The sequence below is a fragment of the Nymphaea colorata genome, chromosome 12 (genome assembly GCF_008831285.2).
Source record: "Nymphaea colorata isolate Beijing-Zhang1983 chromosome 12, ASM883128v2, whole genome shotgun sequence".
NCBI lineage: Eukaryota > Viridiplantae > Streptophyta > Magnoliopsida > Nymphaeales > Nymphaeaceae > Nymphaea > Nymphaea colorata.
Genome location: NC_045149.1, coordinates 22,069,930 through 22,090,277, shown reverse-complemented (window position 1 = coordinate 22,090,277; position 20,348 = coordinate 22,069,930). Strand labels below are relative to the sequence as shown.

Genomic DNA, 20,348 nt, shown 5'->3' with positions numbered 1-20,348 from the left:
TTTTGCCACGGATTTATTCGAGATCCGTAATCCGTGTTTTCTCATCTTTCCCCTCCTTCGCCTCAGTCTTCCCCTCTCCTCTCTCGGTCTGTCGTTCTTCTCCTCTCTCAGAGCCTCTCCTCTCTCGCTTTCTCCATCCTATCCCGTTTTCTCTTGTCTTTCCCCTCCGTCGCCTCTTCCCCTCTCCTTTCTCGGTCTCTCGTTCCTGTCCGCTCTCAGAGCCTCTCCTCTCTCCAGCCTATCTCGTTTTCTCTCCTCTTTCCCCTCCGTCGCCTCTTCCCCTCTCCTCTCTGGGTCTCTCGTTCCTCTCCTCTCTTGCTCTCTTGTTCTGTCGTTCCTCTCCTCTGTCGCTCTATCTTCCTTCAGACGCAGGACCTCAGGCACCATTTCAACAGGAAATTTCTGTTCTTCCCTCTTGGCTGCTCCTTTACTAAGGTATGTGGCGATTTCTCATTCACTGGTAACAGCTATATGTGTTTACTTCAGCTACCTCTGTTACCGTTGAATTTTACAATGATATTAGGGCTAGAACATCAAACGGACAAATGGGATGGTTTTTCTGTTTTTCTATCATTGGAATAGGATGAAATTTCCAGATATTTTATGAGGGAATATCAAAGACACTTATCCTCATGGTTCTTTACGATTATCCTTTTGTAGCCAATGCAGCTCATCTTTCTCAAATAGATCCTTTTTAGTGTCCATATTCTGGTGTGTTGCATGCTTAGCATTTAGTATGAATTGTTCCTTGTTGCCCAAAAATGTTCCTCATGGCTGGCTAAGTTGTTCATCAAATGTCCTCTCTACTCTACTATCTGGCTGCACATATGTAATTGCCATAATGCCGAAAGCCTGAATTTAAAGGATGACTTCGATGATTGTCATGGATGGGCAACAACTAGAAGAGCCACAACCAACACCATCCTTCTGTCAGTCTGTATATACTATGTACGATGTCTATGAAGTTCTCAAGTTGTTATAGTTCGCCCTTGATGCCTTGTTATTTGTTGTATTGTTTGCTGCATTTGTTTTTCATAGCAAATTTTATCTGTAATTGCAAGCGCATCATTTCATTGCTGCTTACCTTTTTGACTTAATTGAGTTGATCATGGATGTGTTAGCAGCCCTTTTTTTTCTTACCACACCTTAATTGCTTCTTATCTTTTTGACCTTTCTGGGTATATAAATCTTCTTTGACATCGACATACTTTTCGTTATGCTATGCTTAGTATTTTTTTTTTTTTTGGGTTCAAGTGTCACATTCGTGTTATGAAGTGCTTACATTTTTCCAAGACTATTTGTCTTGCAATTCGTCCATCTGGTTAGCTACTACTTATCTTCTATGAACTCATTCACTTCATGAATCATGGCAACTTGATTGATGACGGTTGCTTTTGTTCCTTTGTATTGGTTAAATTTCTGAGATTATGCTTTTTACTGTATCATAATTTGGAAGGTCATCTTCCAAATTGTTCCCTCGTATATTTTGTCTTGTGCATCAAACAAGGTTAATTTTACCCTGCAAAAAACTACCATGTGCATCAAATAAGGTTAATTTTACCACGTTAAATTATACCATGTCATCAAACAGGGCCTCTGATTGGAAGAGGGAGAGATTTCATCCTGTAAATTTTTTCAGCATTTTTTACCATGGTAAATTTACCACGTTAAATAATTCCCTCCTTGTTTGACTACGTAGCCTTTTTTTTTTTATTTTTCGGATTTATGGTGCAAATTTGTGTCCTGGGATTTTCCCATTTAAAAACTGAAAAGATTTTGTGCAAGTGGTCTTTCGATTGGGTCTTCAGCTTTGCTCAATCAAAATATATATGTTTGTGGGGCTATCTGTTCCGTTTTCATTCCTTGCGGAATATATAGTTTGTGTAAATGATATTCAATGCCAAAAACTATGACGAGCTTGAGCCTTTGTCATCATCTTCTTTGGTATTCGGTGCATCGCCTGCAAGTACTAGAATAAGATCGCACTGAACTCATTAGAGTCTGCTTTGGTTTTTGTTGGTGGTGGTGCTTAGATGATTTTATGGTTTGATGTAGGAATTTGCAGGTGGTTGACGAGAAACACCCACAATAAGATGGAGATTGACACGGGAGAGACTGCCTTTGACCTCGACTTCCACCCTTCGTCTCCGATCGTTGCCACTGCCCTCATCGACGGCCATCTCCAATTGTAATCTTCTCGCTCTCTGATTTCCCTTCTTCAATTCAATCAGCTAGAGTTCTGACCATTTGTGTGTTTCTGGTTTGTCGTGTTTCAGGTATCGTTACGGCGCTGACTCAGGGCTCCAAAGGTAGCAACGTCTAGCAAGCGAGTTTTTGCTTGAACTAGTTGGATTTTGCAGAAGTATGAATTTATATTTGGTTGCTTTATGGACTTTACAGAATGTTGGATTCTCCAGTGCATGATGAGTCATGCAGGGCTGTCCGATTTGTGAAATCTGGAAGTGGTAATTGGGGCCCGACAACCAATTTTACATCTAACTTGCATTTATTTTTGTTCATTGAGCTATCTGTTCTTTATTTTATTTTATTTTTTGTTGGTTTTATTGACAGTGGTGTTAACCGGTTCTGCTGATCATTCTATCGTTGCAACTGATCTAGAGACCGGGAGCCTTATTGCTCGCTTGGAGAATGCCCATGAGTATTTCGCTCTCTTGTTCTTCTTTTTCCTGTTATTTTCTTATCGTTATACGCAGGATTCATGGCTGGTGGTAACTCAACAAGTTTTGAATTGTTTTGGCGGAAAGTGGAAACTGCTTTACTTTGGTATCCTTTATGCAAACTGCATAATACCTTCTGCTGCTATTATATTGAAAGCTGAGACTTAGTTGATGGAGCAATGCTCGGCAAGATCCTGCATGTGGACTTTTCCAGCTGATGTATTTAGTTCCTTTGTTATATGTGCTGATTTTTTGTGAGCATTGGTTCCTTCATACTGAAATTTTCCTATTTCATTGCTATCATGGGGCTGGCATACTAGCATGTAAGCAAGATGGACAATGTCTATACCAACTTAACTTCCATGGGAATTGTCCGTCTCCCTCTGAGTTTATCAAGGACTTGCTTGAGGCTAACCTTTTGATGGTAAAGAAATGATGGTTGTGTATGTTGGGTACTTAACCATTTCGTTACTATAAGACTATAAGTTAACCCTAAATTAGCCTTCAAATGAGCCTGTTTATAAGTTAATTTTTTATCAGCGTTTTTGGAAAAGTGCATATGATAGGGGTCACTTTTTTAGAAAGTATTTGTATCAAAAACAAGAAAGCTTATCTAAGTTATCTTCTGTGTATGGTTGCAGTAATTGGCCTTTTCCCTTAGCAATTGCTGTTTAATGACCTCATATGACTCATAGTGGGCCCTTGTGTCCCTTCCTTAACCCATGGAAGGACATTCCACAGTGCTACTGTTTCCAGGAAAATGCTTGAGTTCCATGTAAGGGTTCCAGCATTGCTATTGTTGATAATTTATTGAGAAACAGACATGAACCATCAATTAGCATTAGTTGTCTAAAAGTCCTGAGCAGAGTGAGATATTGCAAAAATGACCTCCCTCCCCCTTCTTCTCCAAGTTGGTCACTCATATGCTTAAACAAACTGATCCCTCAAAGGCTCAAATAATTCCTTAATTTCCAGAGGCTAAATCATCTTACTAAGGTAAGTTATATGACAGTCTGTTGCTTGCATTATTAAGTGCGTAACCGATTATCACTCCGTTTAAGCAAGTGTGGGAAGCATTATTTTCATGTTGTTTATCGTCTCTTCTTTGAATATGATATTCTTGGCACTTTAAATTATTTTTCTCAATGTGTCTTACTCTCTAGTTGTACTTTGATCTCACCTGGTTGCAGGGATGCTGTGAATCGCTTGGTAAATTTGACAGAAACAACTATTTCCTCAGGAGATGACATGGGATGCATCAAGGTACATGTATTTTTTTTTTAAATTATTCAATATTGATCTGTTTCATAATATCTTATTATTCCCACTTCCCAGCAGTTAAATAGTTTTGACTTTGACAGAATATGCATTATATCTTTAAGCTTGATCTTGTTTGAAGCTTAGGCTTGCCTAGCATTATTGTTTTATGCAGATGAGGATCATGGATCTCAACTTTGTGGCCCATTCATAAGCTAGCTAATTTACCATGGCTGGGCATTGAGTCGATCTCCTCAAGCCCAACTTGATTAAGCTTGGTTAGGTTAAATTTGGCTCGAGCTTGACTTGTTTGAGCTCAAAGAGAGAACATGATTAAAGCACTTAAAGGAACTGAGCTTGAGTTTGACAAACTTGACTCAATTGAGCTTGATTATATCCATCTCTCTGTCTCTCTGTCTCTGTCTCTCTCTTTCTCTCTAGACACACACACACAGAGACTCTTGAAAATTGAAATTTGGTTGCAAAACCAAATTTTGAAATTCCCTTATCTCTCTCTCTCTCTTTCTATGAGGAGGAGCATTGTGTGCTCCTCCCATCTCTATCTCTGGGCATCTGGCAGTTTTCTCCATTGTGAGTACCCCGCCTCTCTCTCTCTCCCTCTTACTATAAATGTCTTTATATTGAGGGCGACAATGTCCATGTTGACATCCTTATAGGTGGGTTTGTCTATGCTGCTGTTGTTGCATCATCGTGTAAGGAACTGGATTTGAGACCATTGTAATATTGGAGAGCAGTCTGGGGCTCAATGTTGCTAGGGAGGGAGATGAATTTGTTGTGCTCCCTCCTGTGAGTGCACCCATCAAGTACCTTCTCATGCACAAAAAACTTGCTAGCTATTCCAATGTCTTTTCTGCTCATGGCAGGAAAAGTGGGTTTTTTGTGGTGACAAGGTCGATGATGAGGACAATCATGGAGTTTATGGTAAAGCCTTACACCAAAACCTTCAGCAGAATAAATGAGCCTAAATAAGTCAAGCTTGAGTTTTTGTCTAACTTTTCAGGTCGAGCTTGAGGCTGGCTTGTAAAGCTTGATTTGATGTTCAGCCAAGTATTAAACAAGCTGAGCGAAGCTTGAGTTTGACTCAGCTCACGTGCAGCCTTATTTGGCTCTGGGAAAAAACTTTCATATTTCTTTGACAGCAAGGAATCCTCCAAGCAATAAGTTGCTTGATTGGAGAATTCCACTTTTGGGAGATTAAGACAAGAAATGGATTGCAAATATACCTATACAAACAGGCACACATAATCTTCTGTACCTATTGTGGTTCAGTTTTCTTAGTCTTTTTGCTTATGTGAAAGTTTACCCTACAAATGTGATTGTTATGTTTAAAAGCGAAATTGTTCTAGTGTTCTCATAGCATGAAAAGTTTTGGATCATTTATTATCTTGCATGGGGAAGATATGAAATATTTAATTTGTGCTGTATTTATTTATGCTATAGCAGAAAAAGATCCAATCATCGTCTTTTGGTTTATTTTTTCTTTTTACATGTTTTTGTTTCGTTTTTATTTTTATTCAGGTATGGGATACTCGGCAAAACACATGCTGCAATTCTTTTAATGCTCATGAAGAATATATTACTGACATGATCTTTGTTCCTGGTAGCATGCAACTGCTAGGAACAAGGTAACTGCTCCATTTCTTCCCTGATGTGTTGCAGATTAAATAATTTTTGGTTAGGCTTCTTTGTTCTTCTTCTTGGTCACTTGCATAATATTTTCTTTTTGAATAAATGTCCAAGTGGTTTTATCTTGTCATTGTCATCCCTAATTAATTGCTGTAAGTTTTGTGATCTTGGATGTGTATGTCTTGTTTTCTACGGGTTTCTGAGGAGCCAATGAGTGTCTGCCCTGCCTTCACTTGGCTACCCCCGTTTCTTGCTTATTTTGCTCAAGAGAAGAAATAATTTGTTTGTATTTTTTCTTCCTTTTTTCTTTATACAGTGGAGATGGCACTCTCTCTGTGTGTAACCTTCGGAAAAATAAGGTGAAGCTATTTTGTTAGTCGCCTATTATTGTCTTCCTATTGTCCCACCTTTTCCTTCTTGCAATAACTGTCAGTGAGTTTATGTTGGTATCATTCATCATTGGCAGGTTCAATCCCGGTCTGACTGCTATGACTGTGACCTGCTATCTGTTGTGCTGATGAAGGTATTAGTCATTCACTTGACTGTCAATTTTGATTATGTAGGGTCTCAAATTGTAATTCCTTTGTTGATGTCACACCAGTGTAACAGGTTCTTTCTTAATGAAGCTTACTATTTGTTTGTGGATAAACAGGATGATTTTGAGTTGTATTTACAGGCTTGTTATTTCTAATTTGCCTATTGGCTGACACTTATATACTTTTTTCATTAGAATGGTAAAAAAGTTCTCTGTGGAGCGCAAAATGGGGATGTTTTGCTATATTCTTGGGGTCATTTTGAAGACTGCAGGTTAGGCTTGCTCATCCTTGCTGTTTCTTGTTTATCCCTATGCAAGTACAACCCACTTATAAGAAATGTTTTGGTTCTTCTATTTGATGCACACAACTTATATCTTAGAAAGGTCTGTTGCATATTATTGATTGGGACAAGTTTCTTAGGTTATTGTGTTAGTGATGATCTGCTTTTCTTTGTTGGAAAATTTTTTGCGGATAATTTATAGATTAACTTTTGCTTTTCTTAGGACAACCCGGAGGCTGTGATATTTTTGGGCAGTTTTTCATATACTTGTGACACTGTTTAATGTTTTGGTTTGATTTTCCAGCAATCTTTTAGCCATTTACCAAAGCTGTTTGTGGTGAATTTAATATCTAAAAGATGTAGCTACTTTGTTACTATTCTTGTCGAGAATAGTATATACCTTCATTTGAACCTTCTATGATACTTGAAAGAAGAGATTTGGAGGCAAAGGGGGATTTATGCCATGAAACTGCTGCAACGTATGTTGTGCAAATCATACTACAACCTGTGATGGAGATGTGGGATAACATCTGATTATGGTTTCTGAATGATTCCCTCTAACGATTGTTCAAATGAAGCATCTCTTGATTTATGCATGGAATCCTGATCATCATATCATTTGACCTGATTATTATTTTATTTGTTGGTTGCAATTGCTGAACAGTGATAGGTTCCTTGGGCACCCAAACTCTGTGCAGACATTGCTGAAGGTGAGGTTGCCCATTCTATCTATTGCTTTTCAGCACCTTTTCTTGAATCCTTAATTATTTACTTTGAGAGGCAACATTGCTAATGGTTAGTTCTCATCCATCAGCTTGATGAAGATACCTTAATTTCTGGATGTGAAGATGGGGTCATCAGGTTAACTTGGTTCTGATATTATTTTTTTTAGTTACATGCTTCCATACTGATTATATTGAACATTCCTTCCTACTGTGCATTTCCCCCTTCCTTTCCTTTAGATTGCTTGGTGTCTTACCGAACCGAATCATTCAACCAATTGCGGAGCATTCAGATTTTGCAATTGAAGGACTTGGTATGCTCAACTTTTCAAATATGTTGCTCTTTTCTGTGCTGAAATAGTTTTTTAGTTATTATCTGATATTTTAAGTTGATTTTGCAGCTTTTTCACATGATAGGAAGTTTCTTGGTAGTATTTCTCATGATCAAATGCTGAAGGTAGGTGGCAAAGCTGAAATCTGCACATGCATACTCAGATGACTCTTGCATGTTTAACTGGTTAATCTGTTATTATATGAAATCTTGTTTGGTGATTTGAATTAATGAAGCTCTGGGACCTACCATGTTTACTGGAAAATTGGCAAAAGGATCCAAGCACGTCCAGGACTTCTGTCGATTCAGATGATATGGAGGTGGACACTGAGACTCTTAAAGCTCCAAAAGGTAAGCTGAAGTGGAGACGTTACTAATTTCTTCTCTTGATGAGCTAGACTGTACATAGCATTTACCCTGTTTGATACTTGCAGCTTTTCTGCATGGCCGTGTTACACCAATCTTGTTGTTTGTAGTCTTGCCATACGTATCGTCCTTTTCACATCTATGCAGTGCAAGGAAAAATTCCCTGGAAAATACGTTGACATGTTTTTTGCAAGCATTGTGTAGGAAGATCCTGAATAACCAACTGTTTGAAACTCGTTGTTTCATTTGAAAGTGGCTTTTTTTTTTTATTTAACCTTCTTTCTATTTCTGTGCCATAACGATGTCACTGATTTCATGTGCACTTCGATAGTTCAAAAGTCTCACGGTTCCTCCATCTTAATTTTGCTTTATTTGAACAGTGTCTAAGAAGAAGAAGAAAAAAGCCAACAAGGGTGGCCTGCAGAACTCTTCAGCATCAGACTTTTTTGCAGATTTGTAGTTGGAGGTCTTCCTTTTTAATTTATGGTCTTCCTTTTTAATTTATTCTTTTTGATTTTACCGTTTCTTTTACACCCTCCCCTTCCTCCAGTTTCGGTAATAATGTGATATGTCCGTCCCTCTCCGTCGGACTTTATAGTAAAAATCTAGATGATTAGCATGTTTAAGATGTCCGAGGTTACTATTGTTATCCTTTTTGCTGAGTACAGGTTTTTTTTCTTGGCACGGTTGCCTGTATACTGTATCGGTATGTAAAATTTTTTGGTGATTTCTTTCTTCCGTGGTCATACACGCTTAGAGTTATATTTTTTTTGAGAGGCTCGAGAATTAAAGATACTGTATTTGAAATCTGGTTGTGAAGAGCAGTTGCATGATAAGAAAATCATAATGAGAGCATTAATTTTTCTTTCTCGATTTCTTTTTGCACGGTTGGACTATATTGTCGCCACCATTCATTCTGGCTAATATTTTGTTGCATTTTTGTTTCTTAAGTTTATGATGCATTTGGACTTCAAGCGCTTCAAGCGTAGATTTTGCTGTACCGTTTGAACCAAATGAATTTTCGAACACTCCAAATCTCTCCTCCAGATAAATTATTGATAAATTATCGATATGGTCCCTACCACACTTAGGAACCGGTGTACCGTTCTTTACCCAGGTCCAGATGATGCGGTTGTGAACCTTTTGGGAAAGAAGGTAAGGGGAAGGGTTTTGGCCCCTTTGGGTATCCAAATCCCCAGAAAAATAAAGTTTTTCTTGTGACGTCGTTGAGTTGGCCCAAGTTTAGCTTTTTAAACGAGTTTTATGTTCATTTGGTGTAAAATGTGGTAGCGGTTAGGAAGTGCAACTGTGATGACTTGCTTATGAAAATTAAAGGGTGTTTGCATCAAACGGAAGAAAGCTTGATTACTAGGTTGCAAGAAGAAGTAGCTTCAGTTCAGTAAATTGAGTTGAAGTGCACCACTCATTCCATTAACATGACACGGTTCGGTCAAAGAACTCAGGTGAGCCACTTGAACAAATTAACAAACTGAATCCAAACGTACACTTTATGATTCGTTTGGACGCTTCTTGCATCCACAAGTATACGGAATTAGTTTGGACATGCTTCTTAAATGCAAACGGGCCGAGAGAGATCAAGTCGCACCCTCCGTGAGTCCCAGCAATTTCAGCCAATTTAAAAAGCCGCGATGCTTAGGAGACCTTAAAATCGCCCCGGAGGCGGCATCATTCCTATTCCAGAAGGGCACTGGACTAAACAACTTGATAATCTCAGATAATCTAACAAATTCCAAAATCAGAATTAGATTTCTAAGTTTTGTAAAAGTGCCAAATAATATTTTGATTTTCTGAGTTTTTGCTACGTAAGCCCGTAGAAAGACCCCAACTTTTCATTGACAAAAAATAGACATCTAAGAGAGGACAACAGAAAGAATATACAAAAGAAGGGTACAAAGATTTGTACACTATTGAATGGCTCCGTCTCTTTCCCGTCGCATTAGTGCTCGAAGAGGGCTGCCAATCAAATTTGTGAAAATTCGTCTTTATAATGCATTCCCAATTACATGCAAAATAGAGGCTTTATGAAATAAAAATTTCCGGTCAACCAGGAAAAAGGGAACAGGGATAGGAACAGAGAATCGCATATCCAATTATCCAAGGAAGTTTTAAGAGATCATGAGTTCCTTTATGCCAATGATTTAGTATCCACTTGTAATATGACAAAGGATGCAGCAGGTTGCTTGCTTTCTTCTATTGCGGGAAAGACATGGGAGAGTGAAACCAAGAACTTTTCGCTAAAATGAAGCAACTCTAACCGGCAAAACACCATATTGGACAGAACAGAGTGGCACTGGTCAAAGAGATCTAAGAAGCAAAATTTTAACCAATCACAAGAAAAATGAGTGATAGGAAAGACATCAATGTTGATGGCAAACATCAAGGACAGAGATGAAGCTCTAGCAGCAATTGGTACACATGAAAAATTATGCAACTTTGTCACTAAACATAAACAGGCACAGTATTCAAGCAAGATCTCATTTCCTTTCTTGCAGCAGACTTAATTGAAAGTTGACAGCCTAGGCAACTTGTCCCTCAAGTAGTACAACCTTGCTCTCCGAACCTTCCTATGGCTCACAACCTTGATCTCTTTGATGTTAGGTGAGTATCTGAAAAAAACCAGCATTATCAATACCTGGCATGCAAGAAAGTTGACAGATAAAGTTCCAAGAACCTCAGCATCTAGTTCAAGAAGCCCATGATGAGCAACAATTTCAAGAAGATTAAATCCAAAAAGAGCATTAGCTTCAGAGATAGGAGAGATCTAATGGTGATCTACTGTAAAACTTCAAATGAAAGACCAAATTGAAGAAATCTTGTTACAATGCAGTACAAAAGAAAAAGGCAATAAAGCAAAACACTATGTGGATAGACTATTATACATGAAAAAGGGCTAGAATAATTAGAACACATCCTATGCTGCAATTCAGCGATAACTAGAACAAGATAAAATGACCCTGTAGGAACTTGGGTACCGTGAAACTAGTATCCAAGATTATTCTGTGACATCTAAGTCATGGGATAGTTAGGTCCGACAAGGATGTGAGACGACACCAAGAATAACAAGTACCGCTGCAATGGAGAGATTGACACTTCCAATGTGTACACTAGGAATAACGAGTTCTGCTCTAAGGAAAAGATGGCTCTTCCAAGTGCCGGAATATGGTAAGTGGTTGGTCCTATCTAGCATGTACATGAGCCGTGGTCTCATAGTTAAAGTCCTAATTTAGGTTGAATCTAGTTAGTACCTACAGGCTACATCTAACCATCATCTTTCTGCTCACATACTAGAAAAGGCAGAGAAGAAGGAAAAAGATCTTGAGGTATAGCTTTTATGCAAGCATCAGAGGCACAAGAATCATGTAGTCCTTGTTAACAGTAACGTTAGGGTTTGAAAAAAGCATAGACAAAAAATGAAGCAATTTTACTGTTATAGTACAATTGTTCATGTTAAAACACGGCCAAATAAGTGATCCAAATGCAGATATATCTTTCATTGGGTAGGTCAGAAACTAAAGCAAGCTCACGAAATTACATGTGAAAGAAGGAAAGGTCAAAACTGATATATATATATATATATATATATATATATATATATATATATATGCACCCGAATAATATAAGTCTAAGCTAACAGTTCGACAAGTTCAATGTACATGTGACAGAAAAGTCTACGTAGGATAATGTGAAGCGATAATTATGGTTAGTCTGGATTTAGGCGCTTATAATTAAGGTTAATCTAAGTTATCTAACCACTATAAATTAATTGACAGCAAAAGATATTCCTATTTAGATTGAACGTTTTGGAATGTTCTCATATTCAAGGACCTTAAAGTCAGTGTTTTCTCTTGTTGACTGCTTCCCAAGATGTCAATTTGTCAATCATCGTTCGGATTTAGTAGCTTATGAAGTTATAACCTTTCCCTTAAGTCAAAAAGAAAAAGGTAACAAAAGCAGGGTGGTAAGAGAAAATCACACACATGCATATGGCATATTAACATCTCACTCACCTGGTTCACCATTTCAGCTAGTGCAATTTTTTTTCCCTTTTTTTTTTCAAGTTTTAGCTATGGAAGCATCAAAGTACACATAAAGAGAAAACAGGGACGACCACTCATAAAAATAAGTAACATCGACGATAACCACAGTTTCGCCACTCCTTGGTTGTGCAAGACAGGATAACCCTTTGCACTGCAAGTTGGATTAGACGTGCCTGAAGACATAAAATTCTGTTGTTTCTTCCTGAAATATGAATCACGACACTGAAAGATCTGTGTTGAATGAATTTTTGAAAGGTAAAATACGTTATATTAATTATTAAGGTTCAAACTTCCAGAAATCTTGTTCAAGCAATATCACTACCTAATGAACAATAAGTCTAAACCAACACAAAGGAATCAGAACAATAACTGATGCTCCTACATCAACTAGAAGTAAATGTTATTCACATCATAAGACTCAAGAGCGCTTACAAGGGGAAAACGATTTCAACACCGACTCCAGCAATAATTCTTCGTATCCTAATCGTCGTATGGATTCCTGCATTTTGCCTTGACATCACTATACCCTTGTAAATAGATGCTCGGCGTCTATTTTCTGGCACTTCCTGAAATTATCATAACCAGATCATCTTCATCAAATCAGCTGTAAACTTATTATCACAAAAAAATCATGTGTTTAGTTCAACAAGCATCAACATACTAAACCCCAACTCAGTATGCTCACAAAGCTCGGTATTTACCAGCTTAATCTGCACGACATCTCCAGTCCTGATGTCAGGGATGGGCCTTTCCTTCTCCGAAGCCTCAATAGCCCTTTTATTCAAAATCTATATATCCAAGAGACGAAAATCAATTGCTAAGAAAACCCCAAAAAACTGTGCCTATTCCAATGGAAGAAGAGAATCAATCAGCAAATAGAGCTACGCGGTGCACAAAAGCAAAAGCTATGACATCAGTCAATACCCCCATTATATCTCCCAGCTTAACTCTGGGCTTTCTCTCCACAGATTGTGCACCGGCCTCCGGAGGCTCCAGGGTTGCGACGGACGTTCCTGACGAAGAAGGCACCTCCTGCGAGCCACCATCATCTTCAGATACTGGTGCTGCTTCCGACTCAGATTGTGCACGAATGACAAATCTCTTGCTTCTTAAATCTAGTTGAATTCTCGAACTAGATGCCTCCAATGAAACACGCTTCCCCAGAAATTTCGTGTTACCGGGAATCACTCGGCAGCTCAACGAAGATGGGACCAAGGAAATGGCCGGTTTTGCGAAGTATGGCGCGGGTGTCTTGTGAACAAAACCATTAACCTACAGAGGAAAAGAACACCAACAAGGAAATAGCTGAAGGAAAGCCATCTATGCTTTATGTTTCTGGACTAGACCACCTGCCCAAACATGTAAGAATGAAAAACTTAAACTACCAGAAAAGTACCAATCAATTCTTTTCCCAATTTTATGGAAAAAATCGTCCAAATTGGAGGAATTGTGCAGAAAGGCCAAGACAAATGCCGAAGCTAAAGAAGAAAAAATCATTCCATTTCGAAACAAACACAAGGAATTCCTTGAGGATTCAACAACACCCAAGAAACAAAATCAAGCTAACAAAGGACCAATCAAGAAAAAGCAAAAGAGGTCAAGAATCAATGCTCGAGTTCGAAAAGGAGAAGAAGAGGAAGGAAGAACCTGGCTCAACAGCTGCGTCCCCATTTGAAGGTTCTTCCTCTCTCAGAATGAAGAGACTGCCCAGGAAAAATGTACACCAGAGAATGCTAACTTGATTGCGAAATGGAAGCCAATAAATGGATTCTCTTCTTAACCATGTCCACGAGAACGAAGATGGAAGAAGAACGCCTAAGACAGACCGGCTTAGCCGTTCGAAAGAGTTTATGGGCAACCGAGAAGGAGCGTGAAACTGAGGGGACCTTATCCATTCACCTTACTCGTTCTCTGAACCGTCATCACATGAGTCGTGCAGGGTTCGAATCCATTTGTTGTTGGTGCACCGCCTTGGTCAGTCCACTAGAATTGACGAAGATTGTGTTCATTCTCTTGGTAGTTGAATTTGCAGGGTAAGATTTGGGCTGTCAATTTAAGGACAAAACTCGTTAAGTTATTTTTAGAACTGAACAGAGAACATTTGATCCGCTGTTTCTATAATCTGTGCAATTTATGCAGCCAGAAATCGATACAAACACGAGACACTTGAACCTGTTCGCAATTCATAGGGCTTTTGACATGATAGGAGGAGAGAAGGGACAGAAACCGTCACACATCCACCTTTCACAATGAATCAAACACGGCGAAACTTCTCCTAAAGTTGTTAACATCTTTAAATGCTAAGAACAGGCGTCTCGTTTCTGCTTGGTACAGAAAATCAAACATATTCTACAGAACATACAAATGCATATTCTTAGCAGGCATTTTTTCAGTCAAACAGTTTTTGTAAAGGGTGAAAAGAGAACAACTGTTGTTAAAATCAGTTAGAATGGGTGATTCAGATGGAATGAGATATTTTTGGATTTGATACTGGGTATTGTTCAATAGAAACAGGTCGAGTTTCCTTTCTTTTAATTTTCTATTTTTGAATAAAATTTATTCAGCATTCAAAGCTCTATCTAACATGTCTATGCAAAAATACGTGCTATATAGTTATGGTCTTATGGACCATGCTTAATATGGGATTTAATTTTCAAACGTCCGTAGTTTTTTCATTGAAACTCAAATTTGATGATAACATTTTTTTGACTTTCGATAAATTTAACCTCATCGCTAAACATTTTAGATCTTATGCTAGGGAATTAGAATTCAGTTCTAAGGCGTAGTGGCGAAATCCAATAAAGACAAAGCCAATTAAGAATAGGAACCGTTTATATTAATCGAAAAAGTCGAGGGGCAAATTGATGATGAAAACTTTGGTCTCGAAACTGGCGGGTAGTAGACAGGTGGCCGCATCCGTATCCCTTTCTTTTGGAGCCACGCGTACACGTGCGGGATGTGCGGCTCCCCACCATGAGCACCGCCCGAGGTCCGCCCATTCCTCCGCTCCGTTTCATCGTCGTGTCTCACGGAGGAATCCGTGAATCATCCCTCCCTTCATCATTGTCGCCTTCTTCTTGTTCTTCGTCTTTTGTCTGCTTTCTTCTGATCCACCGGCGCGACCGCGTCCTCCGGTTTTGTATGATCGTCAGAAGGCGGTTCACTGCGATTTCGTCTTCAACTGGCATCATTCTTTCCTAGGTGATATTTTTTTTTGGTGTCTTCTAGGAGAATTGTGCTTGGTGGGTTGTCATCGGTTGCGGTTTGGTTATTGATTAGTAGATGTTGGTGGAAGCGAGGGGGCTTCGCAGATTTTGTTCTCTTCTTGGAGGAGTTATCAATGTCGTTTGAGTGTAGAAATTTAGCAGTTTCTGAACGAATATATTTTTTGCATTTTGGGTAGAAGTTACGTAGATGGTGCTTATTTCGTTTTTGTTGGAGCGCAATCTTTGTTAGTTGGAAAGTTTTTGTTTCAGGGGCGACTTTGACGAACATAGCGTTTCCAAATTTCGCTGTGGAAGGAAACCTTTTTGGGGGTTAGTGAAATTGATGGTCTTTAAAAGGTGGTGGCGGTTTCGTTTCTATCTTACATTTACAGAGGAAAGGTGTATCTTCTCTTACTTTTCTTGTTTTCATGGTGGTCTCTTGAGTGTTTTAGTGAATTAAACATTCTTGGATAATAGTTGCTTGGTCCTCAAAAAGAGATATTTTTCCACGTTAAACGATAGTGAACGTGATTGCTCTGAGGTTTCAGTGGATTTCATCGTTGTGTTTACTGAGCAGCTGGTTGTGAGTTTATTCTATTCTAGAAAACCTGCTCCTCCCCGGTCTTTTGGTGAGGCTTTAAGAAGTCACAGTTTAAAATGGGAGGGCCACCCCCAGGAGCTAGGTTGCTCAATGATGTGACAAACTCAAGATGGAGCCTGAGCACCTATCGGACCCTTGTCCTGATACTCACTTTTATCGCTTACGCCTGCTATCATGCTTCAAGAAAACCTACCAGTATTGTGAAGAGTGTTCTGGATCCTCAGCCCCTTTTAGATGGTGGTAGCCAGAGCTTCCATACACGTGATGACCAATTTGTGCCATGGCCGGCAGGCCCAATCTTTGTCAGAAGAAAAGGCCTGGTTGGTAATTTCACCTCTGCTGCTGATAAAAGTGCAGGGTCCCGTGGGCTTCAGACTGATGGTTGGGCACCGTTCAATGGAGAAGATGGGACAGCAAAACTGGGAGAAATTGACCTTGCTTTTCTTCTGTTCTACTCAACGGGAATGTATGTTGCTGGGCACCTTGGGGACACACTGGATCTTCGGCTGTTTTTGGCCATTGGAATGGTTGGAAGTGGGGTGTTTGTGGGACTCTTTGGGATGGGGTATTTTTGGAATGTTCACAGTTTTCTGTATTACATATTAATGCAAATGGCTGCTGGATTGTTCCAAGCAACTGGTTGGCCTTCTGTAGTTGCTGTTGTCGGCAACTGGTTTGGCAAAAGGAAGAGAGGTCTGATCATGGGTGTTTGGAATGCTCATACATCAGTTGGAAATATTACCGGTTCTCTTCTTGCTGCTTGTGTTTTACAGTATGGATGGGGTTGGTCCTTTATACTGCCTGGCGCATTGATCTTTTGTGGTGGCATTATTGTTTATTTATTTTTAGCTGCCTATCCTGAGGACGTTGGGCTTGCTTGCCCTCACTTATGCAACTCCGAGAATGAGAGGGAAATATATGCTAAAGATTTGGAAGGGCAGATGCATGCTCCAGCTGTGAAGAAGGGTAAGGCTGATCCTGAAGCTAAGGAAAAAAAAGCTTCTGCAAGTAGAAGCAGCGCCGTGGGGATCTTGGAAGCATGCTTTATTCCGGGAGTAATTCCTTTTGCCATGTGTCTGTTTTTCTCAAAGCTCGTGGCCTACACATTCCTCTATTGGTTACCATTTTATTTGAGTCAAACTGGTATGGTTCTCATACTCAACACTCCAGACAAATTTTCTCCCCGAGTTAAATTATGGAAATGCATAGTGGTATGGGTGGACACTAGGAGCAGCTCGGTTAGATCCCTTATGGGGCTTCCGCCTGAGAAGGTTAAGCCCAGTATGTGCTTGCTTGGAATATCTTTTTTTACACATGACAACAGGCCTGGATCCCATTGACGTTGGGATACAAAAGCTGTCTCTAAAACTGGCAGCACCTGCTTGTGTGTCCTGGACCTGCTCTTCTGGTGTCCATCTTCACTGTATCTACGCCTGCTTTCTGGTTGTCTCATCCTTTCTTTTTTGTGCTTCTCATGGTCATATTAAATGTTAGCATCTCGCTTCATCTTTTGGCTTATGTCCTATTCAGATATTTCGTTGGGTTTTCAGTCTTTTAGACTCCCAAAATGCTGCAATTAGAGACGACATTTTGATTTCTGTCCTGCCTTGTTGAGAAATTTAGAGTACAAGCTTTTCATAATTTGCAAGGATCAGCCTGTTTCTACTTAGATTAATATTTCCCGAATTTGCAAACTTGGAGGGGGATATCATTTTGGTATAGGACGGATGTTTGCTTGTTTTTCCCATGTATTTACCTGTATGGTCATTGTCCTAATGAAAAGGTGCGAGCATCTTACAATCATGACATTTGTGCAAGGCTTGAGAAATAACCAATACATTTTGTTACATCAACTAACTTGTCCCTACTACAAGCTATAGGGAGCATTTCTAAAATGTAGGTAGGTTAGTTACATAATCGACTAATGAACGGATGACAAAATACTTTCTTTTTTCCTGTGTGCAGCCATTGGTGGAGAATACATGTCAGTGAAGTCTGCAGGGAACCTCTCAGCACTGTTCGATGTTGGTGGAATCATGGGTGGGATTCTTGCTGGCCATATATCCGATAGGCTTAGGGCCAGGGCTATTACTGCAGCCAGCTTTATGTACCTGGCCATCCCTTCACTTCTTTTATACCGAGCCTATGGTGATGTCTCAAGGTTCTTGAACATAGTACTCATGATGATTGCTGGGTTGTTTGTCAATGGGCCTTATGCTCTCATCACTACTGCTGTTTCAGCGGATCTTGGTACTCATAGTTCTCTTAAGGGCAATTCTCGTGCTCTTGCAACAGTAACCGCCATAATCGATGGTACTGGATCGGTTGGGGCTGCATTTGGTCCTCTTCTTACTGGGTTTCTCTCACGAAAAGGATGGAATGCAGTTTTCTCAATGCTCAGTTTTGGGGCCCTTGTTGCTGGCCTTCTCTTGTCCCGTTTAGTTATGACAGAAATTACAGAGATCTATGGAAAGTCAGGGCACGATGAAAACTTAAACCAGCAAGGAAATCAAGGTTCTTCTTCTCTTTCTGCACGCACATACACACACTCGTAGACATGGAAAATATTCACCTAACGACTCGTATCCTATCTTTACTGCTTTGCAGGTTCTGCATCTGAACCTTTATTGAGGGAGCAGAGGTGAGCCAGAATGGTCTCGGATTAGCTAAACAATCGCAGGCCCGCGATGAAGATATGTGAGCAGCAATACAGGCATAATCTCCATGGTGTAAGGACTTTAGGATGCCCACTTTTGGACATTGCTGGTTCTTGTCTGTATTTTTGGTCATTCAGGGTGGGAAACATAGCTTTAATGTCTGTCTAGGATGTTCCTTCTTTATCTCCAAATGAAGCCTCTCGGAATAGTTTCAGGACTTCCTCTTTCCCTTTACTTAAATGGTTAAGGCAAATAAAAAAGAAATGGATATGAATTCTGCCACAGCGAACCGACTGCTATTAATGAAGTGGCATCAACCATGCATGACAACTGCTGGTATTGAGGAGAGAGGAACATGAAATTGTTCAGACCATAAATGTAATAAGCTCTCATGAGGCGCTTTGTTGTTCAAGAAGATGTATCTTATTTTAGAGCCGTGTCCATTCTGAAGGAAAAAAAGAAAAAAAGTGGGTTATCACTTTTGCTTTCCCCATGAAAGTTACTGTAAGATTTCCTGTTTGAAAGGGTGTCATTACAGGAAGAACTAAAGCGGCAGGGGAAAATTCCCCATATTTTTTATCATTACTGAAGGAATGCTTCTATCATCGCACGTATTCCTCGTACGTATTGATTTACCGTCATAAGATCTAAAACGAACAAGGGCATGGACTATCTGACTTGAGTTGAAATTCATACGCAAGTGGACATGTAATCTTGATAAACTGGCACGCGTCTATACTAAGTCTGCATCGTTCAAGTTGATATGTATTTCGATCTTAACTTTTCTTTATTAAAGAATCTCTTACGTGTTTTCTGTCTCCGCCGCCATCTGAACTGGACTCTGATCCATATAGGATCAATCCGTTGAATGGCGGTGACTATGCCTAACTCAAACCCAAACTGTTTGAATCTTGTTGTCTTCGTTGCATTAGGACGAATTAACTCCATGGAGCATGCTGCAGATTGATGATCATTTCTCGATTATGGTGTGATTGAGGATATTATTTTCATATTCATCAACATAATACACCATGTTCTCTGAAGCAAGATCATGGTTGCGGCTGAGCACCAGACAGCAAATACAATTCACCAATCGGGTCACAGGTAAGGCGAGAGGAAATGGAGCAGACCCCATAGTTTGTCTAGAGCCCAGCCAGCTCAGTTTAAATAGGTTGGGTCAGATCGAACTAGTTAGGAAGATGATGAAGAACATATTTTTTTCTCTCTGCTATTATTAACTTATAACTATCCATTTAAAGTTAATTTTTTTTAGAGAAATACAATGATTCAATATATATCAATACTCCATCTCTTTACATTGTTATATAGAGCTAAAAACATTGTCACCAGAGTGAGTTCCACACTAACTCTTGGCTGCCTCAAGCCTTTCCAGAGCTCGGAACTTGTACAAATTGTCAATAAATAACTACTGAATTTATAGATGAAATGCTATGCAGCTGTGACCTGGCCCAGCTTCAATAGGTCTAAGTAGGGATGCACAACAAGTTGAACCAACTCAAGCTTGACTAGAAGTCGGTCGGGTAAGCTCGACTTGTTTATTCTCAAACTCGCTTGTATAACTCGACTTGTTTAATAAATGAGTCGAGCTTGAGTTAAAACTCGAATCGTACAAGAGGTGGTGAGTTACTACAAGCTCAACTCATTTAAACTGAATTTGGCTTGTGTCTTCCCTGTTTATTAATCTTCAGGGGCATGTTGGTAATTTTTAATGAATTTTAACACCTTTTTTTGTCGTTTCCATTCTCATTTAAAAAAGATATATGAATCATGTGGCACGGGTTTAAATGAGTTGAGCTCGAGCTTGTCTCATAAAGCTTGACTTGAGCTCGAGTCGACAAGTAGAGCAATATGTGGCTTGAGCTCGACTCGCATGTTGTCCATTCATAGGCCCAAGTCTCAAGTTTTAGACCCAGGACCGGCCAATTATGGTTCGGGCCCTGACTACCCGTTGGGGGCCATGCCTCATACCGTCCTTAATCATGGGGATC

The 20,348-nt window shown here is 39.6% G+C and overlaps 3 protein-coding genes across 5 annotated transcripts; 2 read left to right on the top strand and 1 right to left on the bottom strand.

Annotated features, from left to right (window-relative positions):
- Positions 1-33: 33 nt before the first annotated feature.
- On the top strand, positions 34-8,688 carry LOC116266229 (WD repeat-containing protein 55). Of its 3 annotated transcripts, none has more exons than XM_031647358.2 (16): positions 34-435; positions 2,056-2,188; positions 2,277-2,309; positions 2,401-2,465; positions 2,572-2,659; positions 3,869-3,941; positions 5,475-5,581; positions 5,899-5,941; positions 6,049-6,105; positions 6,313-6,389; positions 7,063-7,108; positions 7,213-7,259; positions 7,361-7,434; positions 7,522-7,577; positions 7,727-7,802; positions 8,198-8,688. In XM_031647358.2, exons 2-16 carry the CDS (start codon positions 2,094-2,096, stop codon positions 8,275-8,277), a joined length of 1,017 nt encoding a protein of 338 aa, XP_031503218.1. In that variant the 5' UTR covers positions 34-435; positions 2,056-2,093; the 3' UTR covers positions 8,278-8,688. The 3 variants fall into 3 exon arrangements, with proteins under 3 accessions (XP_031503218.1, XP_031503217.1, XP_031503216.1); XM_031647357.2 differs by having other exon boundaries at positions 35-435; positions 2,066-2,188; positions 7,688-7,802; XM_031647356.2 differs by having other exon boundaries at positions 37-435; positions 7,688-7,802.
- Positions 8,689-10,141: 1,453 nt separating this feature from the next.
- On the bottom strand, positions 10,142-13,744 carry LOC116265196 (50S ribosomal protein L19-1, chloroplastic-like). Its single transcript, XM_031645741.2, has 5 exons — positions 13,523-13,744; positions 12,800-13,147; positions 12,577-12,663; positions 12,308-12,441; positions 10,142-10,444 (listed from the first exon to the last, which is right to left on the bottom strand). Exons 1-5 carry the CDS (start codon positions 13,544-13,546, stop codon positions 10,336-10,338), a joined length of 702 nt encoding a protein of 233 aa, XP_031501601.1. The 5' UTR covers positions 13,547-13,744; the 3' UTR covers positions 10,142-10,335.
- Positions 13,745-14,813: 1,069 nt separating this feature from the next.
- Positions 14,814-18,770, top strand: LOC116265888 (putative glycerol-3-phosphate transporter 4). The gene is made up of 3 exons (XM_031646865.2): positions 14,814-16,825; positions 17,648-18,196; positions 18,290-18,770. Exons 1-3 carry the CDS (start codon positions 15,739-15,741, stop codon positions 18,325-18,327), a joined length of 1,674 nt encoding a protein of 557 aa, XP_031502725.1. The 5' UTR covers positions 14,814-15,738; the 3' UTR covers positions 18,328-18,770.
- The last annotated feature ends 1,578 nt before the right edge of the window (positions 18,771-20,348 follow it).